Genomic DNA, 22,505 nt, shown 5'->3' with positions numbered 1-22,505 from the left:
TATTTAAGTTTAGGCCATTTAGGTCGCTAGCTCTCTAGTTTGCGAGTTAGCATGTGTTTCAAGACCCTGCAGTTGCGCAATATGTTGTAAATAAAAAGAGTATAAATGTGACTATAGTCGTGTTTTGTCATGTCTACAGGGCTCTAATAATGCTTTGTTCATTTTAATCTGAAAAAAATAATTTGTCTACCCACCAACTATATGTGGTTTCTTAAGTTTTTATTATTTGCCGTTTTGTTATTATTATTATATTTATTGATTACTGATTGATTGATTTTCTTTATTCTTGATTTGTTTATTTATTTTTCATCTTATTTTGTGCAGAAAAATAAAAATTAAGATATCTGAGAACAGTGGAATGTTTTATCAGAGCTTTTATTGTAGAAAATCGGAACCAAAGCACTGAAAAAGTTTGTATATTTTTCTGTTTTTAATAAATGCGTTTTTTTTTTGGTTTTTTTTGGAAAACCTGATGCAGCCCAGCCTTGCCCAGACCCTAGCTCCAGTGGCCCCCAGGTAAATTGAGTTTGAGACCCCTGATTTACATGATTCAAAGTGGTACTATCTATCATGAATAGACCAGGCAGTTTAAGAATAAGATGGCTGTCGAAAACAACACTCCCCAAAGCACAGAAAGCGTATACTGCAAGGCGCCTAAAGTAATATCGGAGTGGTTACAAAGACGCCATTTCAGACATGCACACATTGAAGTGTAACTAAGAAGAATAAGGCCAGTGTTAAGCATTTTTTTTTTTAGTGAGGCACAAACAAAGGCGACGAGAAGGTCGCTTTGAGTTACGACTTTGAACTTTAGTGAGCCCCCACGACCTGGCCGGTGTGTTGACTCTCGGTGACACCCCCGTGATCCGTGACCCCCCGGCACCCTGTGACCTAAGTCAATGAAGCGTTTGTGAAACCACACCCACTTTACAGCCGTGACTGACCCTGACCTCCGTATGAACTTAGACACACACATATAATGTAAAGAGAAGTTAAGACCCGCATGTGAGTTACCTTCACATCATCATCATCTTGTGATGATTAAATACACACAGAAAATATCATTGGATTGGTCCCATCTGGTAGCATACTGTACAAATCCAACAGTCCCAAACATTAAAAGGCTGTGAGTGACACTTTCACACAGTGTTAAGCCCTACTGGCCCTGAACACATCCAAATTAAAATCCAAATCAAACAACCGTGACCGCAGCCCTGACAGATTTGAAGCTGCAAACAGAACCAATTCAGGGTGAAATATAGCCAAACTAATGCTCAGACAAATGAATACAATGTTGCCAAGCTCTTTAAGCAATGATACGGTTTGTCTTCACATCAAAAGTAATACATCAAGTAGCCTAAATCGACTTATTCTGATGAAATAAGAGAGTACACCCAAATGGGAAAATAAACTTACAGCTGACGCATGGCATTGTTCCTCCCTGGCTCTTTTTCTGTCTGTCATTTTCTGACTGTGTCTCTTTTCCTCCAGTCGTTTCCCCTCTGCTTGTCTCCTTGACTCACACGTTCAAACATTCTGAACCCTTAAGCTCTGCTGATTGGCTAGATGCGAATGAAGCCGGTGATTTACAAGCTTCCTCACCTACTCCCACAACTCCCACAACATGGCCACAATCAGTGACGATGATGTATATTTGGAGGATCCATGTGTACAATTTTTTTTTAAGTCTTAGAGACAAGGTGGCAATTGGACACACATAACCACAAAAGTTCATTTTTCTGGGAAAACTATTAACAGGAAAAGCACATGAATCAGCATAACTTATCCATTCTTTGACAAAATTTGGTCAAAGATGTATTTTTTGATCACCACATGAGAAAACTCATTTAAAATCCTCAGAAAAAAAAGTTTTCTGCTTTAACTTGCCCAACACAAAACAATACAGCAAGACTGAGCATTGACAGTATAGCTGTTTGTGAATGACAGGAAACACTTGATTTTGAGGAAGTAGACTGACGCCCCCTGTTGTTTTCCATGTACAAATCTCTAGACCCCAAATATAAGACATATACATATATAAGTGGTCCTCGGCTTATGAAAGAATTCCCTTCCGTTATTACGAAGCACTGTAAGTCAAGTCAGAACTAAATGAACACTTAAGCCACTCACACGACATGCAGGACACACAAAGGACATAAAATACAATCATAAAAATGCAAAAATTAAATATCACAGTCATAACAATAACTTAAGACTTTCATAGGAGCAGATCCTTGGCTGGCAGTTATGTAGATGTAAAAAAAAAAAAAAAAAAATGACACAGTAATAGGGTGGCACGGCGGTCTAGTGGTTAGCGCGCAGACCTCACAGCTAGGAGACCAGGGTTCAATTCCACCCTCAGCCATCTCTTTGTGGAGTTTGCATGTTCTCCCCGTGCATGCGTGGGTTTTCTCCGGGTACTCCGGTTTCCTCCCACATTCCAAAAACATGCTAGGTTAATTGGCCACTCAATTGGTATGAATGTGAGTGTGAATGGTTGTTTGTCTATATGTGCCCTGTGATTGGCTGGCCACCAGTCCAGGGTGTACCCCGCCTCTCGCCCAAAGACAGCTGGGATAGGCTCCAGCACCCCCGTGACCCTCGTGAGGAAAAAGCGGTAGAAAAAAAATGAATGAATGACACAGTAATAATTAAAAACCCTGTTTAGTTTTTCCTGTCATTTTCATAAGAGCAGATCCTTTAACATGCTCAAGGATACTGCAACAACCTGGGAGTTATGTAGATGGTAAAATTAATGACACAAAAAATAAAAACATTAAATAAAACAGAGGGGGCCTGTGCCCGCCAACATAAGTGGTTTTGGTTGTATCACCTTTGTTACCTTTGTTGATCATGGACCCACCTTGGTTTCAGGTGGGTCCATGATCCCTTTAGGAAGGGATGAAAGGACAGCATTGCATATGGGACAAAGATGATGGTAAAGCTTCCATAAGAAGGCTAGAGTACATCAACTCACCAAAGTGCTGTCATTTCAATGACAAACCCTCAAACCAAGAACCACAGCTACAGTATATGAGGGCACGTTCTATATGAAAATAGCACAGTGAAACCACTGGTTTTTGAAATACATTCAGATGTACCATCTTCCCTGTGCAGGATTTACTGCCTTGGCTGTAACATAAGACATCAAGCCGGATGATGGTATTTCTTTTTCCTTTACAAAAACTATGTTGCTTTCAGACAGCAGGGTGGATGAGATTTTAATGGGGCTGTGAGCAGCTGGCTGCAGTTCAGTTGACTGACTACACACACACACACACACACGCACACACACAAAGCATAGAGAAACATGGCAGTGGTTAACCTTTACCCCTTTTAAATAGACATTCCAGGCCAGGACTATAGCGCAATTCTTGTGTATCACCAAACTAAATTGGAAACGAGTGCTAACGCAGCACTTTGCGTTGCTTTTAATTCATGATCAATAACATTTCACATAGTTTTTCATGATTGTACTGTAATTACACACATCTATTTATAAGATTACATTTTCCTGATTATATTTTATGTTATTATATGTCTCACAATTATCACACAATCATGCAATGTGTGTATGTAATAAACTATAGTTAATCAATCAGGGGGCGGCACGGCAGTCGAGTGGGTAGCGCGCAGACCTCACAGCTAGGAGACCAGGGTTCAATTCCACCCTCGGCCATCTCTGTGTGGAGTTTGCATGTTCTCCCCGTGCATGCGTGGGTTTTCTCCGGGTACTCCGGTTTCCTCCCACATTCCAAAAACATGCTAGGTTAATTGGGGTCTGCATTGGGGGTCTATGTGCCCTGTGATTGGCTGGCGACCAGTCCAAGGTGTACCCCGCCTCTCGCCCAAAGACAGCTGGGATAGGCTCCAGCACCCCCGCAATCAGGAAGTGGAGCAGCCCAAACTCATCCTTACTCTCTTCGTCATAACACAAACCTTGCCAACCTTCTTCTTCTTCTCATTTGCTACACACATACATGAAAGTATATTAGCCATCCCGGTGTTTATGAACTATAATAATTGTAAATCTAGTACAAGGCTATGACAACACATGGAAAAAGCTTCTAGGTCAGTTTCTCGGCCTGTGATTATCTCATTCTCCTTACTGCTACGCTCTCTCACATACGATCATGTCGTCATGTCGTCAAGCTGTTTGTGGGATTTTCTCTCCCTGGCTTACATACAACAAAGCGGAACATGATTTTCGACGGTTTTACAATATGCATTTCCAGATAAAAGTGTCCAAACAGGTCACTTAAGTGATAATTCTTTGATTCAACTGGAAACTTGTGAACCCTAATCAACAACGGCTGTTCACTTTCCACTACTGCACTGTATATCTGTATAGAAAGGAAGTACACTTCCTTCCTGTGTAAAACAATACATCAAGAGTAGTACGGGGTTAAAAACCCACAAATGCATTAAAGGGGACCACTTTTCTGACCTATGAATGTAGTTAGAATGTTGTATTCTTGTTCTAAATGATGCCATAGTTTCAGATAATGACGTTTGCGCATTTGGAAGTTAGCCCTGAAAGACGTTTGGGATGGCTCAAAACGCTCGGTTTCAGACAGCGTTGCAAAACAGGGATTTCTTATGGCCGTGGCTGTAGGCAAAGTTCTTTGTGAAATATCCGTCAAATTGTTGCTGAAGCCAGAAGCAGCGCGCATTAATGACGGACATGCACACATTTCCACTACGGATGTTGTGTCAAGATTGTCTGCAGGTTGTAAACAAGTTCGGCTTCTGAGCTCCATGGCATTAACGGTGCTTCTGACAAAGTGTGTGCGACAATGAGTGCTCCTCCTCGGGTAGGCGAGGCTGGAAGAGCACCAGCGTTGCCGACGCTTGGAGTTCATACCCAGTAAGTCAGGGGTCTCTTAAAAACTTTTCAATTAGCTTGCCAAAGACTTTATTTATTTATTTATTATCAGCTCCTACACCCACTATGGTAGAAAGTGGGTTTCGTTCGTAGTTAGGAAGCACTTGGCGTGTGAACAATCACAGTGGAGTTACAGCTAGAATAGATGCATATTCTGGAAGATCTAGAACAGGGGTCTCAAACACGCGGCCCGCGGGCCAAATGTGGCCCGCAGGACACTAGTTTGAGGCCCCCGCCTTGATATGAAAGTTTAATGTTAGTGCGGCCCGCGCAAGTTTGATATGGATGCTGTATGGTATCATGTACCCAGAAAAAATTATTATGTTTGATTAATGTTCATGTTAACGGTTAAATAACTGTTAATAGTTATCCTCCCTATCCGTGTGGAAGTGGTAAGTTTTTGGCTATTTAAGTTTAAAGGAAATAACTTGAAGGCTACCGTTTAGGTCGCTAGCTCTCTAGTTTGCGAGTTAGTCTCAAGACCCTGCAGTTGCGCAATATGTTGTAAATAAAAAGAGTATAGATGTGACTATAGTCGTGTTTTGTCATGTCTACAGGGCTCTAATAATGCTTTGTTCATTTTAATCTGAAAAAAATCATTTGTCTACCCACCAACTATATGTGGTTTCTTAAGTTTTTATTATTTGCCGTTTTATTATTATTATTATATTTATTTATTACTGATTGATTGATTGATTTTCTTTATTCTTGATTTGTTTATTTTTTATTTTTCATCTTATTTTGTGCAGATAAATAAAAATTAAGATATTTGAGAACAGTGGAATGTTTTATCAGAGCTTTTCTTGTAGAAAATCGGAACCAAAACACTGATAAAAAAGTTTGTATATTTTTCTGTTTTTAATAAATGCGTTTTTTTTTTTTTTGGAAAATCTGATGCGGCCCAGCCTTGCCCAGACCCTAGCTCCAGTGGCCCCCAAGTAAATTGAGTTTGAGACCCCTGATCTAGAAGGTTTTCTATGCTGGTTATTGTGTGAAGCTGCTCTATAAGAGTCCACAGCTCTGTACAAAGGATCGCAAATTTAGCATAATAGGTCCCCTTTAATAAAAAAAAAACAAATGAAAAACATGCGTGTTTGTGATGTGTGCTTTAAGAATTCGTTCACAGTCATAACATTTTCTATACAAACTTGTCTCTGCTTTCTCATTTCTTCTTATTTTGCATCGCAGACAGACGCTGCAAAGGCCCGGAAGAGATTCTACCAAAAAGGCGGACGAGGGGACTATCCCTTTTTACTCGATGCGGTATCAGCACTATAGACAAAAGCACAACTTCCTGCAGCTACTTTGGATCACGTGTGAGAATTTGACTACCTAATGGAGTGGTTTGGAGTGATACTTGTATTCACACGCAGGTTCTTTTTTTTTATTATTATTATGAGTGAGTTTATGTAGACGTATATAATCACAGCTCACACAGACACAATTTAGGTCTCTGTCGCACCTCCATCTTCCAGCGGCTGAGCCATTCTTCCTTCTGTCTCCTGCTGATGTAGTACGGATCTCCGGCCTGGAAAGTCACCCTGGGGACCGGTTTCCTACGCAACCTCCCTGTCTCACCCTGCACACACAGCAATAAAGGCTTGATGTTCCCTTCACTGTCTATTTGTGAGTATTGTAAGAATATGGGGTTTAATATATGAGGGAGAAATAAAAGAAAATGTAAGAGGAGCTGATATACTCACCTCTCTGGGGGAGTCACAACTTCTGTCGTCTGGTTCATCTACAGTGGGGCAAATAACAGGAAATGGGCCTTTTGTTGTGATTTAACAAGAGTTTTAATGAGGATCTGTAAGGGTGATTTTATTACATCTGCTTGGAATCCATATTTAAAGTCAAAATGCCTCCAAGGGCTGCCATGTGGAAGTTATTTTAGTTGCAGCCATGTTGTTTCAACCCAAGACATTTTCAAAATAACGTCCATCTTAGTTTTAGCTCACAAAAAACATGGATTCACAACAATGAATGTGCCAAGTTGAAACAAGCAATTCACCTGTTATCACATTACAATTACAATGGAACCTCCAAAGTCATCATCTGACTGATAGCAAACGGGCAAACTTTTGTGGCCCTGCCTCTTAAAAGCATCGGAATCGAGAATCATCATTCGAATTCAAGCAATGCCTAACGCTATTTGTCGCACTGTAAGACCATTAAAGTCGTCTTCCTCAGCATCACAAGTGAACAGCCTCATAATTCCTTCATCACACACTTTGTCAGCCTCTCTCGTCCTCTTTTGTCTCGAGCCAAATTAGCCATTTAGCTTGAGGTATCCTCTTCATCTTTCTATTATATTGTGCAAAGTGGCAGTTTTTAACAATTAGCAGATGTATATAGACTATGAAGGGGCGGCACAGCGGACGAGTGGTTAGCGCGTAGACCTCACAGCTAGGAGGATCAGGGTTCAATTCCACCCTCGGCCATCTCTGTGTGGAGTTTGCATGTTCTCCCCGTGCATGCGTGGGTTTTCTCCGGGTACTCCGGTTTCCTCCCACATTCCAAAAACATGCTAGGTTAATTGGCCACTCCAAATTGTCCATAGGTATGAATGTGAGTGTGAATGGTTGTTTGTCTATATGTGCCCTGTGATTGGCTGGCGACCAGTCCAGGGTGTACCCCGAAAATGAATGAATGAATGAATATAGACTATGAAGGATCAGAGTTTTAACACTCATCAGACTTGAGGTGTCAAACGTGCCCAAGCACGGCACAAATTGCATAGTGTGTGCGCCCTTTTCTGACACACTAGCGCACAGGAATGTTAAAAATTACAACATTTTCTCCCCAGTGTCACCCCGCGGAATAGACTGAACTCAACTTTGAAGGTTCCACTGTTCCATCTATCACCACATTACAATTACACAACAGGACTTTGCGCTACAAACTATACCCTTATTCCTCTCGTTTTGCTCTAATTTCCGACGCCCACGTTTCTTGCGAGGGGAGGGGGAGGGCTCCAGCTCCTCAGGCAGAGACGGAGGGGCACAGGGATCAGAGGTTGCCATCTCCTAGGAAACAGATGGAACAATCTCAGCAAGACATCTTAAACAGCACACATTCTTGTACATACAGACTACACTTGTAATTGTCATTATGTGTGTTGTAGTTACAAAGCTAAAGCACACACATTGGGCAGCATGTGTCCGCTTGTAATCAATGCCGTGAACACTCACACCGCCATTACACCTTCGTGAAATTGGAAGGGAAGTCAGCTGTGAGTCGTAATGCACTCACATTCTCAGAAATAAACAAATATATTACTTTTATCCATTAGCACCTCCATTAATTATTTTAAAGAGGAGTTATGCCGGCTTTCTTGACTACGTGTATCACTTAATGAAAGGTAGGCTTTCTAAACCTGCGGAAGGTAGGTGGTAATGTGAGTGCTAATGAGGAATCGAAAGAGGACATAAAAAAGCACACACGCTCATACTATGAGCCGTTATCACTGCAGACAAATATGCTTGCTATGTGGAAATGTCCAAAGCATATCGTATAGCATGGGAGCAAAATGTATGCATCAACCCCAATTAGTTAATGCTCTTTAATTACATTGAATGACTTAAATATACCATAAAATGCTCCCCCTTTTCATTGAGGAATAATTAAAATTAAACACAGCACCATAAAATCAGTAACACAAAAGTAACAAGGTTAAATAAAATCAATTTTACGGCAAATGAATTAAACAAATCATATTCAAAAGACAACACAGCAACACATTCAAACTTAAAAAAAAATTAAACTTATGTTGATCGTGTGAAGTGTGAACTTTGTTAATTAGCTGAAAAAAAGAATTGGATATGCATAGATACAAGTACACAGATAATATAACAAGGATGGATTGCTATCAAATGTGTTGTCATATGCTTACAAATAAAATACAATAGCAATGAGTGCCTTTGTCACGAGCACGCGGCTTATTATTGTTTTAACCCCGAGATGACTTTAAAGCTGCATTAAGCCATTTTTCACTTCATTAGCTGAGTCAGCTAACATTGGAGCAAACAACTGACTACTTACTCATTCAGTCGAAACAGAGGAACATGGACTTTCCACTGCGGTCGTCTGTGAAATGTAAGTGCATGGCGGGCCAGGTTCCCCCAGTTCCTGAAAAAATCTATATTATTTCTATATGTTCCAAGGGTCTTCGGTTATATTGCCAAATGTTGCATTGTTACACCAGCTGTCGCGTTTATATTCAAGTAAATAGTTTCATTGCTTGATGCAGCTTTAACAGTCACTGTAAATATGTCATCCCAAATATAGTAGCTGTCAGCTAGCAGCTAGCATGAGGCAGCTAATAATGTGCGTAATGTCACCAACCCCTCCAAATGCACCAACAATGTTCCATTTACATAACGTGACCCACATATTAACCCAAGCTACAAGCTAACACCGAAGGACTAATTTTCTGGCGTAGTGACACAGCTCCTCACAACAACATGGCCACAGCATGTATATAAAAACGCTGTTGACAGTTTTTGGAGGTGTTTTAATACAGAGCGCTATCGGTGGGCTCGGTGAATCCCATGACATGTATTGTTAGCTGCCTCGTGCTAGCATTTTTCCTCTATTGGGAACACACAGACAACAGCAAGACATGTGGAGTGCAGTTTTTCCCTTTAAGGTGATTTTTTTCTGAGCTAAGTATAAGTATAAGTATAAGTATAAGTATAAGTATAAGTATAAGTATAAGTATAAGTATAAGTATAAGTATAAGTATAAGTATAAGTATAAGTATAAGCAGGGGCGTCACTAGGTTCTGAGGACAGGGGGGCTTAGCCCCCTGGAGATGCACAGGATATGAATAAATATCGTAGACATTAGAAAATCCAAAAACAAATAAAGAACAACAATAACGGGATATATATATATAATAATCATTATTATTTTATTAATTAGCCTATTATTACTATCATCATTCTTCTTCTTCTGATTATTACTACTAGAGTATAAATTAATGACAGGTAATGTGAATATTTACTTTAACTCCTATTCTAAGTTGTGCTTTATATATATATATATATATATATATATATATATATATATATATATAATCATTATTATATTATTAATTAGCCTATTATTACTGTCATCATTCTTCTTCTTCTGATTATTACTACTAGATTATAAATTAATGACAGGTAATGTGAATATTTACTTTAACTCCTATTCTTGCCCTATTATATAAAATTTGTCAGATATTTTTTTTGTCAAAAAAAAAAACCCAAAATCAATAAAAATTATCAAATTATTTAGGGGGGCTTAAGACCATTTTAGGGGGACTGAAGCCCCCCTAAAATAGGCCTAGTGACGCCACTTAGTATAAGTATAAGAGCTGAGGGCTGGCCAGTCCACTTCAAGCATCATAGCTGCTTAGAAAAAAAAGATCCATCCATTCCTGTCATGTTAAAAAAAAAAAAAAAAAAAAAAACACACAGTGGTAACCATCTTGGAAACATTAATATTTTCCCATACTTTTCCACACCAATTATCTTGTCCAGGGTCATATGTGATCCTATCCTAATTAACTTTGGGGAGAGCCGCGCACAATGACAGAGCACATGCAGTATACTACATAGACAAACAACCATTCACACTCACATTCACACCTAGGACACCTAAGTCAGAGCCTACAATTTGCCTACCATGCATCCATCCGTGGAATGCGGGAGGAGGGGCAACATGCAAAGTCCACACAGACGGTTTCAGCTGGACTCAAACCCACACGAAGGCATATATCACTTTTAAGGTGTTTCCCCTGATTTATGGTTGGAAAGAGGCCCACAAGCAATGATAAAAAGAGAGAGATCTTCATTTAAGTCTTTATTCGTACACTGACAGCGTCTTGACAGCTAATCCTGCAACACCTGCCTGAAAATCTGAAGCACCAATTTGAAGTTAAATATGCATTCTTTACTCACAATAAAAAGGTCAACTAAAACCTTTAGGTTACCAAAATGTGAGTAGTGGAAGACGACCAAATCCCCAGTTGAATACAAACAGCACAATAAAAGAAATGAGAATGAGAAATTCGATAAGTCATCTAATGGTTTAAATCACAACAATGTGGAGCACACATGCCGAAAAAGCAACAAATGTTCCATGTTCCTGTGCCTTTACTTGTGGGATTATGATGCAAAAAGGACAAAAGGAACCAGGAAGTGGATCTACCATAAAACAATCATCACATGTGTGTGTGTGTGTGAAAACATGGGGAGCCTCCATACCCAACACAAAAAGCAACCATGCAATGTTTACGCATACATGACTGAGAAGAGTATAAGTCGTAGAACAGGAGACAAAGATCTGTGTAACAAAGTGTAGCCGTTGTGTGTGTGTGTGTGTGTGGGCTGAACCCACACAAAGCCAGCCCACCTGGTCACACACCAGAACATGATCAAACCTGCTCTCCTTCACACATGAACGCACCTTGTGCACACATGTGGACTGGCGACATCTTCTTGAGCGACAGTGTGTTTAACCAGCTGTACTGACGCTAACAAAAATGCTAACACACGATACAACCCACCTATGAAAGACTTACTTCTACTTCTATAAGTGCTCCACTGATTCTGCGTATATATACTCTGCGAGTAAGACACATTCAAACTAATATGCATGCATGAAATCATATTTTGTGCTAATCTATGACCCGCAAGGCATGCTGGGAAGTTACCCAGCAAGCCTTGTGGGTTATACAGGACTATAAAATAGCATTGTTTTGCATGTATGTTAATATGTGAGCGTTTTATTTATGTACCTCCAGGACTCCAACCTCCTGGCACTCCCCTGTAAGACCAAGCTCCGAACCTGGGGAGACAGAGCCTTCTCCATCGCTGCCCCCAACCCTCTGGAACTCTTTGCCCCATTCACTAGAGGTCTACACGGCTGTGCTTTTCCTTGGCCGCCCCGCCCCACCCCACAGCTGTGGCACGACAGCCACAGCCGTCCACAGCCGTGGTGAGATTTGAGCGGCCAGCGCAGAAATTTAATTACCTCTTTTCAGCTCAAGATAGTATAAATTGTGTGAAAAAGATTATATAAGGAAAGATTATGGACAATATAGGTGACCTTTCAAGAAACAAATGAGGCTATCAATATTTTTTTATATTAGTTTTCCATAGCTGTGGCCATATTCTTGAGATTTCTTCAGCCCGCCCCGCCCCGCCCCGCCCCGTCAGCCGAGGAGTCCGGCCGGCCGTGGGGCCAGCCGCTTCGTGTAGACCTCTACCATTCACTCCGTGCTTGCCCTGACCTTCCCAGTTTCAAAAAACAACTCAAAACCCACCTCTTTAAATCTGTTTTTAATGTCTAACTTTGTGCCCCGCCCCGCTTTTACTCATGTTTTAACTGTGTATTAACCAATGAATGTTGTATTTTGGTGTGTCTTCTACTTTGTTTACTTGCTTTTATTCAACTACATTCTTCTGTAAAGTGTCTTTGAGTATTTTGAAAAGCGCTATACAAATAAAATGTATTATTATTATTATTACCTGCATAGTGCATGTGTTATTTTTTGTTGCACCGTGAGTGAGGGAGACATTTTGTTTCATGACCTCCTCTTAAATTTTTCACTGCACTTTCACCACTGATCAGTGATAAAAGCATATTTTCCAGGGGATCTACTGTACACATTTTGAATTATCGTAGCGCTTTACAGACAGGCAAAATATTCATTCATTCCTTCATTCATTTTCTACCACTTTTTCCTCACAAGGGTCGCGGGGGTGCTGGAACCTATCCCAGCTGTCTTCAGGCGAGAGGCGGGGTACACCCTAGATTGGTGGCCAGCCAATCACAGGGTACATATAGACAAACAACCATTCACACTCACATTCATACCTATGGACAATTTGGAGTCGCTAATTAACCTAGCATGCTTTTGGAACGTGGGAGGAAACCGGAGTGCCCGGAGAAAGCCCACACATGCACGGGGAGAACATGCAAACTCCACACAGAGATGGCCGAGGGTGGAATTGAACCCTGGTCTCCTTGCTGTGAGGTCTGCACGCTAACCACTCAACCGCTGTGCCGCCCTCAGGCAAAATATGTTGATATAAAATTGCATGCTGCAACATATGGTGGCGTTAGTCATAGTAAAGTATGTAATAATCAGTACACAGCATCCATTAGGGCGGAGCATTACTGCTGCTAAAACAGTAACATGACATTTTGTAACATTATATAATTAAGAAACACAGTGTGTTTACGTTATACACGGATCGCACGCTTCACTTGGCACCATCGCTTTGGCGTTTGGAGCAAAAATGCAGCATGCAACATCGATACGGTAGCTTGAATCTCAGCGGCAACGTTTACGAGCTGCTCTGATCGACGTTGACGTTGAGGGTGTTTTCCCTCGCCTGTCACATCACAGGCACCACGGTGATGAAATTCACTCACACAACTGCCTCTGAATAGTAGCTCATCCAGCTAACAATAAGTACACTATAAACAAAGCAATCCGCACACCGTGACATTAAATGAAAACGTACATAAATATGGAGCATAGTATCTGCATGGAGCGAGCATCCTTTTAGTGTACTCACAGGAAGGAACGGTTTGCGTTTCCTGCTCGGACGGCCCACTCTACGCTTGTTCGGGGGGGTCCCCTGAGTTGCCTCCTCTGGACTGTCCTGTTCTGCTCCATCTTCACTCTGGCCAAAACAAAGAGGCCACATTAAACACTCAAATTGTAGCATGTAAAGTGCTAGTCTCTGAAGTAATAGCAGGACATTTGAACCACACTTAACAGTGTTATTATGAGTAATCAGGGGTTGCGTTCAAGGACACCACATTTGGAGCGGATTTTCTGGGATTTCTGAGCATACTTAAGTTAAGCAAATGTATGAATGATAAGAATACCCATGTATTGTTGTAAGAGCCATGAATGAATTTGGATTGATTTTTGTAGGTGCATGATAGTTGAAATTTGAATAGTGGTGTTTGTTATTGTTTATGATATTATTTAGATTGGGTGGCACGGTGGTCTCGTGGTTAGAGCGTAGACCAGCTACAGCCACAGCTAGGAGGACCAGGGTTCGATTCCACCCTGGGCCATCTCTATGTGGAATTTGCATGTTCTCCCCGTGCATGCGTGGGTTTTCTCCGGGTACTCCGGTTTCCTCCCACATTCCAAAAACATGCTAGGTTAATCGGCAACTCCAAATTGTCCATAGGTATGAATGTGAGTGTGAATGGTTGTTTGTCTATATGTGCCCTGTGATTGGCTGGCGACCAGTCCAGGGTGTACCCCGCCTCTCGCCCGAAGACAGCTGGGATAGGCTCCAGCACCCCAGCGACCCTCGTGAGGAAAAGCGGTAGAAAATGAATGAATAAATGAAAAGGTTAAACTCATTTTTGTATCTCAGAGATTTTTTTTTATGTGCGCCGCGTCAGACAAAGGCCCCGGCTTCAGCCTTTCAGCGACTCTTTTGTACGAAGTCGCTCTAATTGTTTTTATTTGTATTTCTGTTTATTTGGACCAAACAAACACGCATAATTAAGACATCTTGCGGTACTCAAGTGACATTGAGGAAGTGTGGTTCCAAAGAGGACTAGCGATGTGTATTTGAGTTGGTAATACATACAGTACATGGTGTCGGAATTTAACTGCTGCTGATGCGTTCGGGTCAAAATAAAGTTATGAAGGAGCGTCAGATTGTGTGTCACCGCAGTTAATACCGTTATTTTTGACAGCAGCCTCTCCTCCAGGACACCTTAACAGGTAGTATTCCGTTAAATGCACAAGAAAATAGAATTCCGCCACTAATAGGCAACATGAGAGAGGTTAGTTTTACCGTACAGATGATGTATTTGGGTTTTGCCGCAGGTACATTCACCAACAGCTTGATGCGATTTCAAGACAATCTGTCCGTACAGATGCAAGATAAATTCTATTTCCAATCCACTACTATGTTAGCCTGACTTATTTATGGTGATTGGACTTGGTGTTGACATGGACGCTCGAATTTGATTCTCTCCAGTGTGGAGTAGAAATACTGCGTGCTATCAGACTCTGTGATGTCTTTGTGCCGTGCTTGTGTTTTTTTCCATTAGTGCCTTGATCCCTTTCCTTCCTTCCTCGACTGGACCCCGGCGTTGCAGTGACAGTGGAGTGGTTGCTAAGGTGCAGAAACTGCTTAGCAACTGTCTCCGACAGAGACTGCCATGCTGACTAAACGTTCTGGTGTCGCTTCCTCCAATGATCTCTGGGTACAGCAAAAGAGCTAGTACAAGGGATGGCCCCTGTGCTTGTCTGCTTTTGCTTGTTCGGGTGCCAGCTTCTCCGGTGGAAGGAATATTGCAAGTGTGACAAATACTAAGGGACACACTTGAGCTGTAAAACATACAGATTGAGAAGCTTGCTCAAGCGTGTCGATTTAAACAAGTGTCAAACACCGGCACCGGCCAATCTGTTCATATATCTTTTGGTCTATTTCTGACTTGTGGCAGGTTATTTTAGGCTGCCGCAGTTGCTAAGCGACCAGACTGCAAGCCAGGCGGGAGGAAGAGGATCCCATCAGCATCAGACAGCCTGTCCTCTTTCTTTCTTTCTTTCTCTTTCCACATCTACCTCACTTATTCTCTCCATTTTCCTTTCTGGCCCTGTTCCTGCTCTCTATGTGTGTTCTCTGAATTATTTCCGTACTTTGCTTCTATTCATAAATGCATTTACCAGAAAAGAAAAACACAATTTGCAACATGTTATGGTATAATTATCTTATATTTAGATTACACTCGGAGACACACTATAAATAAACACCAAAGTATTACAAGGACTTCTCACATTACACACACAATCCAACCTCCAACAATATCACAGTTCATCATGTTTAGACCACATTATTATGGCATCATGTCCCGGGAATTACTGCATTTGCAGTACCAAGTATGCACTTGAAAACGTAGGTTGTGCTACGTGAAACACACAAAAAAATTCCATTTACATTTTTTTACAATTCCATCTTTTACCTTTTAGACATATTTTAACAGAATAGAGTGTGTGCTCTCTGTGCTCTCATCAAAATATTGATGCAATACAACTTTGTCAGCCTCTGCACACATTGCTGCAAAATCCTCAACAACAACAAACAGCGCTCTTATTTTGAAGGCAAAAAGTGTTGGGAATGTCTGACCAGTTGAAAGCAAGAATAAACGTTCACTTGCACGACTTCAGTGGACATCGTCAAACGCTCGTTTGCATTAACAAGCAGGAAAACACAACACAGCTGCACCAGCATGCTCTGCTAAACTAAGCTAACACGGCTAGCTTCCATTAATGCTGCTGCCTTGTGCGATATACGTGTTAACAAATTACAATGGGGCCAAATAGAGTTGTTTCCACTTTCTCATGCACTCCAAATCATTATCATATTTTTGTGACACTCATTCCAAATAAAACATCAGCATCTACAAAGGATAAGAGAAAGCCAACCAATAGATATACTGTACATTTTCTTACCACATTGTTGGAGGTTTTGTTGTCTGGCGTCTGGGGCAGTTCGGTGGCAGCAGGACTGTTGGACGGCATGGCAAGGAGGCGGCTTGATGAAAGCGAGTTCACAAAGTACAAAAAAAAAATAAGAATAAATAAAATAAAATGAAAATCAATCAAAACATGGGAAAGGCCCTCAGAAGCACCAGGTGTGCCGTCATTCAAACTGCCTCCTCTGTCTGGCAATCAGTCGCTCTCACTCAATCCTCCCCCTCTCCTGAAAGAAACAGAGAAGACGTGCAAAATGCACCTAAGTCAAGAAAACAGGAAGTTGGTGAAGATTGGAGATAGCACAAACACGGGCCGGCCTCAGTTCAAAGCGCTTTGACAGGTGTTTGAACAATGCGTGATGGATTGGATCGTGGACATGCTACAGTGAAAATAAAAAATCATGTCCGCCCTCTTAACAGGTTCACACTCATGCAAGGTGAACAACCAGCTCAGCTTTCAGCAAATGACCGACGTTCCGGTACAAAACTCTCCGTTTCATGCAGCAGGAACTATTCATCATGAGCGTAACTACATAAGCGTATGCAATATGGCCACAAATCACACCCTGCTCTTCAATTATTCCCAAACACTCGAAAAATGTCATTCCATTCCAAGCAATGAAATAACATTCAATACAAAAGCAGATGTGAACCATGTTCATACTTGGACAGGCCATTATGTCATACACACGTTATTATTAGCATGATTGACATAAGGAATGCTTCAATAGGAAACATAATTGGATGGATACAGTACATGGTCAGCATTCTTGCAAGGCATGTCTCAACAGTATGTAGTCAAGCAGCTCAAAAATCCAAAAACAGCATGTTGTTGTGGCCAAAGCCAACATGATCTAAGAGCGGCAGCATTTTTGTTGCTAACCGGACAACATTCCAACATTATTGGTGGAAGGTATGAATATCATTTATTCATTCATTTTCTACCGCTTATCCTCACGAGGGTCGCGGGAGGTGCTGGAGCCTATCCCAGCTGTCTTCGGGTGAGACGTGAGGTACACCCTGGACTGGTTGCCAGCCAATCACAGGGCACATATAGACAAACAACCATTCACACTCACATTCATACCTATGGACAATTTGGAGTGGCATTAACCTAGCATGTTTTTGGAATGTGGGAGGAAACCGGAGTACCCGGAGAAAACCCACGCATGCACGGGGAGAACATGCAAACTCCACACAGAGATGGCCAAGGATGGAATCGAACAGTGCTAGCTGTGTGGCCTGCGCGCTAACCAATCTTCTGCCATGCAGCATTTCTAGTCTGTTTATTTATTTAATGCAATATGGTGGATATCGATAATACCTGCATGTCTATACACTCGTTGAATACGGATCAGGGCACTCACACTAGTCAAACAACCCAGAATTTAGGCATCATTGGTATTTGGTTATTTATATAATACAAGGTGGTGGTTATCAATAATAATATTTGCATGTCTAAACACTTGTGAGTGCCCTGTATAGATGTGCATCTCGCTTGAATACGGATCAGGGCACTCACACTAGTCAAACAACCCGGAATTTAAGTGTCATTGGTGTTTGTTTATTCATATAATACAAGGTGGTGGTTATCATTAATAACATTTGCATGTCTAAACACTCGTGAGTGCCCTGTAGAGAAGTGCATCTCGCTTGAATATGGATCAGGGCACTCACACTAGTCAAACAACGCGGAATTTAGGTGTCATTGGTGTTTTTTTATTCATATCATACAAGGTGGTGGTTACCAATAATAATATTTGCATGTCTAAACACTCGTGAGTGCCCTGTATAGAAGTGCATCTCGCTTGAATATGGATCAGGGCACTCACACTAGTCAAACAACCCAGAATTTCGGCGTCTTTGGTATTTGGTTATTCATATAATACAAGGTGGTGGTTATCATTAATAATATTTGCATGTCTAAACACTCGTGAGTGCCCTGTATAGACGTGCACCTCGCTTGAATACGGATCAGGGCACTCACACTAGTCAAACAACCCAGAATTTAGGCATCATTGGTATTTGGTTATTTATATAATACAAGGTGGTGGTTATCATTAATAGTATATTCATGTCTAAACTAAACACTTGTGAGTGCCCTGTATAAAAGTGCATAACGCATGAATACGGATCAGGTATTTGTTAATTTATATAATGTAATTTGGTGGTTATCATTAGTAATACATGCATGTCTATACACATGTGAGTGCCCAGTAAAGAATTGCATCATCACGCTTGAATAGGGCACTCACACTAGACAGACAATCTGTAATTTAGGTGTCATGGATGCCCAACTACTATACAGATAGCCAAGTGTATCCCAGTGTTGTTCTCAATTATTTTCTGTCACAACTCACTTAAGGAACACAATTATTTTTTCATGCCATCCAAATTTTAAATACTGCATAAAACTTGACCATATTTACTTATTTATCTGTACAAACCACTGTATGTGTTGCTGGCACCGGCAAGGTTTAAGCATGAATAAACACACAGAAATTTAGCATCGTCGCCCCTGCAATTCCACAGGGCAGTCCACAATTACAGATTCTTAGTATAAAATAAAACATAGCCCAGTTCACTCTTCATTTTGCTGTGGTTACCTCATAAAAATTGCTGAATGTCGACATGTCATTGCAAGTACAGTCACTGTATCACTACAAACAGGGCGCATAGGCTATTTGCAATGTCAGACGTTTAATCTGGTGACAGACAGGAGAACTGTAACTGCTTGAAATTTCCCCCCACCCAAAAAAACTAGAACGTAGCAATGATTTATATGTAAGTGCCTGCAGCCATGTGTGATGCTCATGGAGTATGTCAGTCCTCACAGTGTGGCCTTACGTCAACCGCTGTTAAGACGCCAAGCAGCAGGCCAGCGGAAAGGCGAGGGTGTGGAAACTTTGCAGAAATTGGTGTATGATAACCATCTCACACACACTCCAGGGGTCTCACAGCATAATTGCACGTTTGACATATGTAGGTCAAACACTCCTACAGAAAGTGTATGGAACAGAAATTTTTGCCGGCTTCTTCTTGCCAGCAGGGGTTTAAAAAAAAGCAGAAGCCTGAACTGATGGGAGGAGAAATGGTTGCCAGGACAGGGAAAACAGCTCCATTGATAGGTCAAGGTAGTAAGAAGCAGCCGGGGAAAGAAAAGGGGTGTAGGAAGAATAATAAAAGTAATAATAAAAGTACTCCTCCTCTATAAGACTACAGGTGGAACATTTTAAGCCATGCTTTTGTTTCACCTGTATTTTGTTGATTAAATACAGGTGAAAAAGTCATAATAGTAAGGTTTGTTCATAATAACGCAAATCATCTAACTGAAAGTGCAACTTTCACTTGTTATTTATTGTCACAAACTAATACAATCATTGTGTCCACTAGATGGTGCTATGTTTTCCCCAATAAAAGCATGCAGAAAAAATGTCATGTTTTACTTTGCTATTGAAATGACGAGCATGTGCACACAATTTGCTTTAAAAAATAAAGTGCACAATGTATTACCATTCCCATGAAAACGGAATAAAGAATACTAGCAAAGTTGCATGAATCACTCAACCAGAACAGGAAGAATAAGGTTTAATATGATAAACTTTTGTACACCTCACTGCCTCAACAAACTTTTATTTTATAAGCGCATGCCGGAAATGCAGCGAGTCCTTAAGGTAACATGACATATACTCCAGCTTTATGACAATTAATATTAGGACCGACCTCATACGGCCTTTAGTGGGGTGAATTCTCCAAAAACATTTGGAGGGTGCGATGAACATACTCGTGTGCGTATGTGTGTGTTAGTAAGCTTTACTAGGTCAGGTAAAACACACACACACACACACACACACACACACACACACGGAGGCGCGACTTAGACCGAATGCACCCGTTAACCCCGCCAGGCGCGTCCTCGTACGCCCGCTCGCTCGCTCGCCGTGGAGGCGGCGGTGCCGAGCGCTCTGATGTGTCTCGGTCTATGTGCTGGATTTAAAAGGACGACTCTCGGTTTAATGTTACCTGACGGTCCTAGGAGGAGGAGGACGTGTACGCTCTATTGGAGTATGTTAGCATAACCGCCTCCATATTCCATTTGACATTCCTCCCACCCTACAAAAAAAAACTCCCAAGTTCACTCTGAGGCTTCACGCGCAGCTCCTGCCCACCATGTTGTTCCAATACGCGCGAACAATGAGCACTACTTGCTTGTAGCTGTAACAAGCAAAGCAGCTGCCAGTTGTAAAAATGTAATGTTTGTATTTACCGTATCGTCCGACCCTGACGGCCGTCGTTTTCCCCTCCTTGCGTTCACTCTCGACCTCTCTCACTCCCCCTCTCTCTCTCTTTCTCGCTCGCTGGGCTGCTTGTCTAGCGCTCCCCCGCCTGCTTCCGCCGCTTTCTCTCCCTCTCTGCCATTAGCTAGCAGAAGACCGCTGCAGCAACATAGCAAAGCTATCTACAGGGTCCTAGAGCCTGCCTAGTTAGTGGTACCTTTCACGTAGTATACTGTACCTGCGACATAAAACTCTGATGAAACATTCTTGGAATAAAGTATCGGTATCAGCAATACTGGTCCTGTATGGAATCAGATCAATAACAAACTTGCAGTATCACCCAACCCTAATATTCCTATAAATTTACTCTGAGTCGATGTGCACTGTGGAGAATTAAAGTAACCTCTGCCACAGTCAATTTGAACTGATAAACATTGCGACTAATATTGTTCAAAATGTGATTACTTGGAACTAACTGTGGTTTGTTAGTACAGCACCTACTAATTGAATCGACCAGTCAATTTGAATTGAAAATGAAACATTTTCTACTGTGTCAAAATATTGTTCAATCAAAATCCCATTAATTGCGATTAACTCTAATTTAGTAGTATCATAGTAGTACCTATGTCTGTTCATTGATTCCATCGTGGATCACAGTCAATTTGAATTGAAAAACATTGCTACTGTGTCAAAATATTGTTCAATTACAAGATGATTAATTGCGATTAACTGTACTTTATTAGTACAGTACAAGTCTATTCATCGATTCAGTCATTGATCAGTCAATTTGAATGGAAAAACATTGCTCCTGTGTCAAAATATTGTTAAATCAAAAGGTGATTAACTACTTTATTAGTACAGTACAAGTCTATTCATTGATTCAGTCATCGATCAGTCAATTTGAATGGAAAAACATTGCTACTGTGTCAAAATATTGTTCAATCAAAAGGTGATTAACTCTACTTTATTAGTACAGTACAAGTCTATTAATTGATTCAGTTATCGATCAGTCAATTTGAATGGAAAAACATTGCTACTGTGCCAAAATATGGGTCAATCATGAGATTCATGAGTCAATGTGATTAATTCCTTAACATGGATTAATTGCTTAATTGATTAAACCTCTAATTCATTAGTACAATATCTTTCTGATAGTGTCATGGCAAAATTTTTAATACCAAATTCAATTATTAGACAGTGTTTGTAATATTAAAATAACTTTCCAAGTTTAACAAATAGTGTTGTTTAGATTAATTTTTGATACAGCAGTGTGAGATTTATTAACTCGATAGGAAGGCTAAACTCAGTTTGACCCTTCCTGGTAAAAGCAAAATGTCGTCACTACATGTAGCATTCAGGGTCATAACTTGACTGGGAGAGGAGGTGATGCGTTATTTATGGCAGTCAGTGAGGTCACAGACAACAGACAACAACAATGAGCTTCATTCAGTCTATAGTTTAGGACACTATACCTTGGACACACACTCTGTCTTTGTCACACACACAGTCATGACCTCTGTATGGAGAAAGCGCATGGGAAAAGTAAGACCAGCTCATCCATGATAATGAGGACACTAAATCAAAGAGAACGGCCAAAAAGTGAAGCAGATGAAATACTTTTACCTTCCAAAAAAAGCTTCTTCAGTAGCAGGGGTATGGTCTGTATAAATTAAATAAGGAGGTCAAACGTGATAACTAAGTGACAGCAAACAGTTTGATGATAAATATAATTTATTGCGGATTAAACACATCACTCACACTGCTTAAAGTTTCAAGTAAGGGGGAATACATGAATGACAGTCCTGTTCTGCGTGTCTTAGGTAAGTCATCAT

The 22,505-nt window shown here is 41.0% G+C and overlaps 1 protein-coding gene across 5 annotated transcripts in view; it reads right to left on the bottom strand.

Moving 5' to 3' along the window:
- LOC131106801 (DNA (cytosine-5)-methyltransferase 3A-like) overlaps nucleotides 1-20,824 on the bottom strand; it is a 37,409-nt gene extending 16,585 nt beyond the window's left edge. For 3 of the 5 annotated variants that reach the window (XM_058056229.2, XM_058056231.2, XM_058056232.2), the window contains exons 1-6: nucleotides 20,664-20,824; nucleotides 16,374-16,623; nucleotides 13,459-13,566; nucleotides 7,794-7,911; nucleotides 6,589-6,626; nucleotides 6,348-6,464 (exon numbers count right to left, since the gene is read on the bottom strand). In XM_058056229.2, coding sequence (XP_057912212.2) covers nucleotides 6,348-6,464; nucleotides 6,589-6,626; nucleotides 7,794-7,911; nucleotides 13,459-13,566; nucleotides 16,374-16,442 — 450 coding nt within the window. In that variant the 5' untranslated portion in view covers nucleotides 16,443-16,623; nucleotides 20,664-20,824. The remainder of the gene's footprint in view (nucleotides 1-6,347; nucleotides 6,465-6,588; nucleotides 6,627-7,793; nucleotides 7,912-13,458; nucleotides 13,567-16,373; nucleotides 16,624-20,663) is intronic. The other 2 variants (XM_058056234.2, XM_078799276.1) reach the window with 1 other exon arrangement.
- Between the last annotated feature and the right edge of the window lie 1,681 nt (nucleotides 20,825-22,505).

Source organism: Doryrhamphus excisus, linkage group LG19, assembly GCF_037039965.1.
Source record: "Doryrhamphus excisus strain RoL-2023G ecotype Guam linkage group LG19, RoL_Dexc_Guam_v1.1, whole genome shotgun sequence".
Taxonomy (NCBI): Eukaryota; Metazoa; Chordata; class Actinopteri; order Syngnathiformes; family Syngnathidae; genus Doryrhamphus; species Doryrhamphus excisus.
This window is presented reverse-complemented; position numbering and strand designations above follow the sequence as displayed.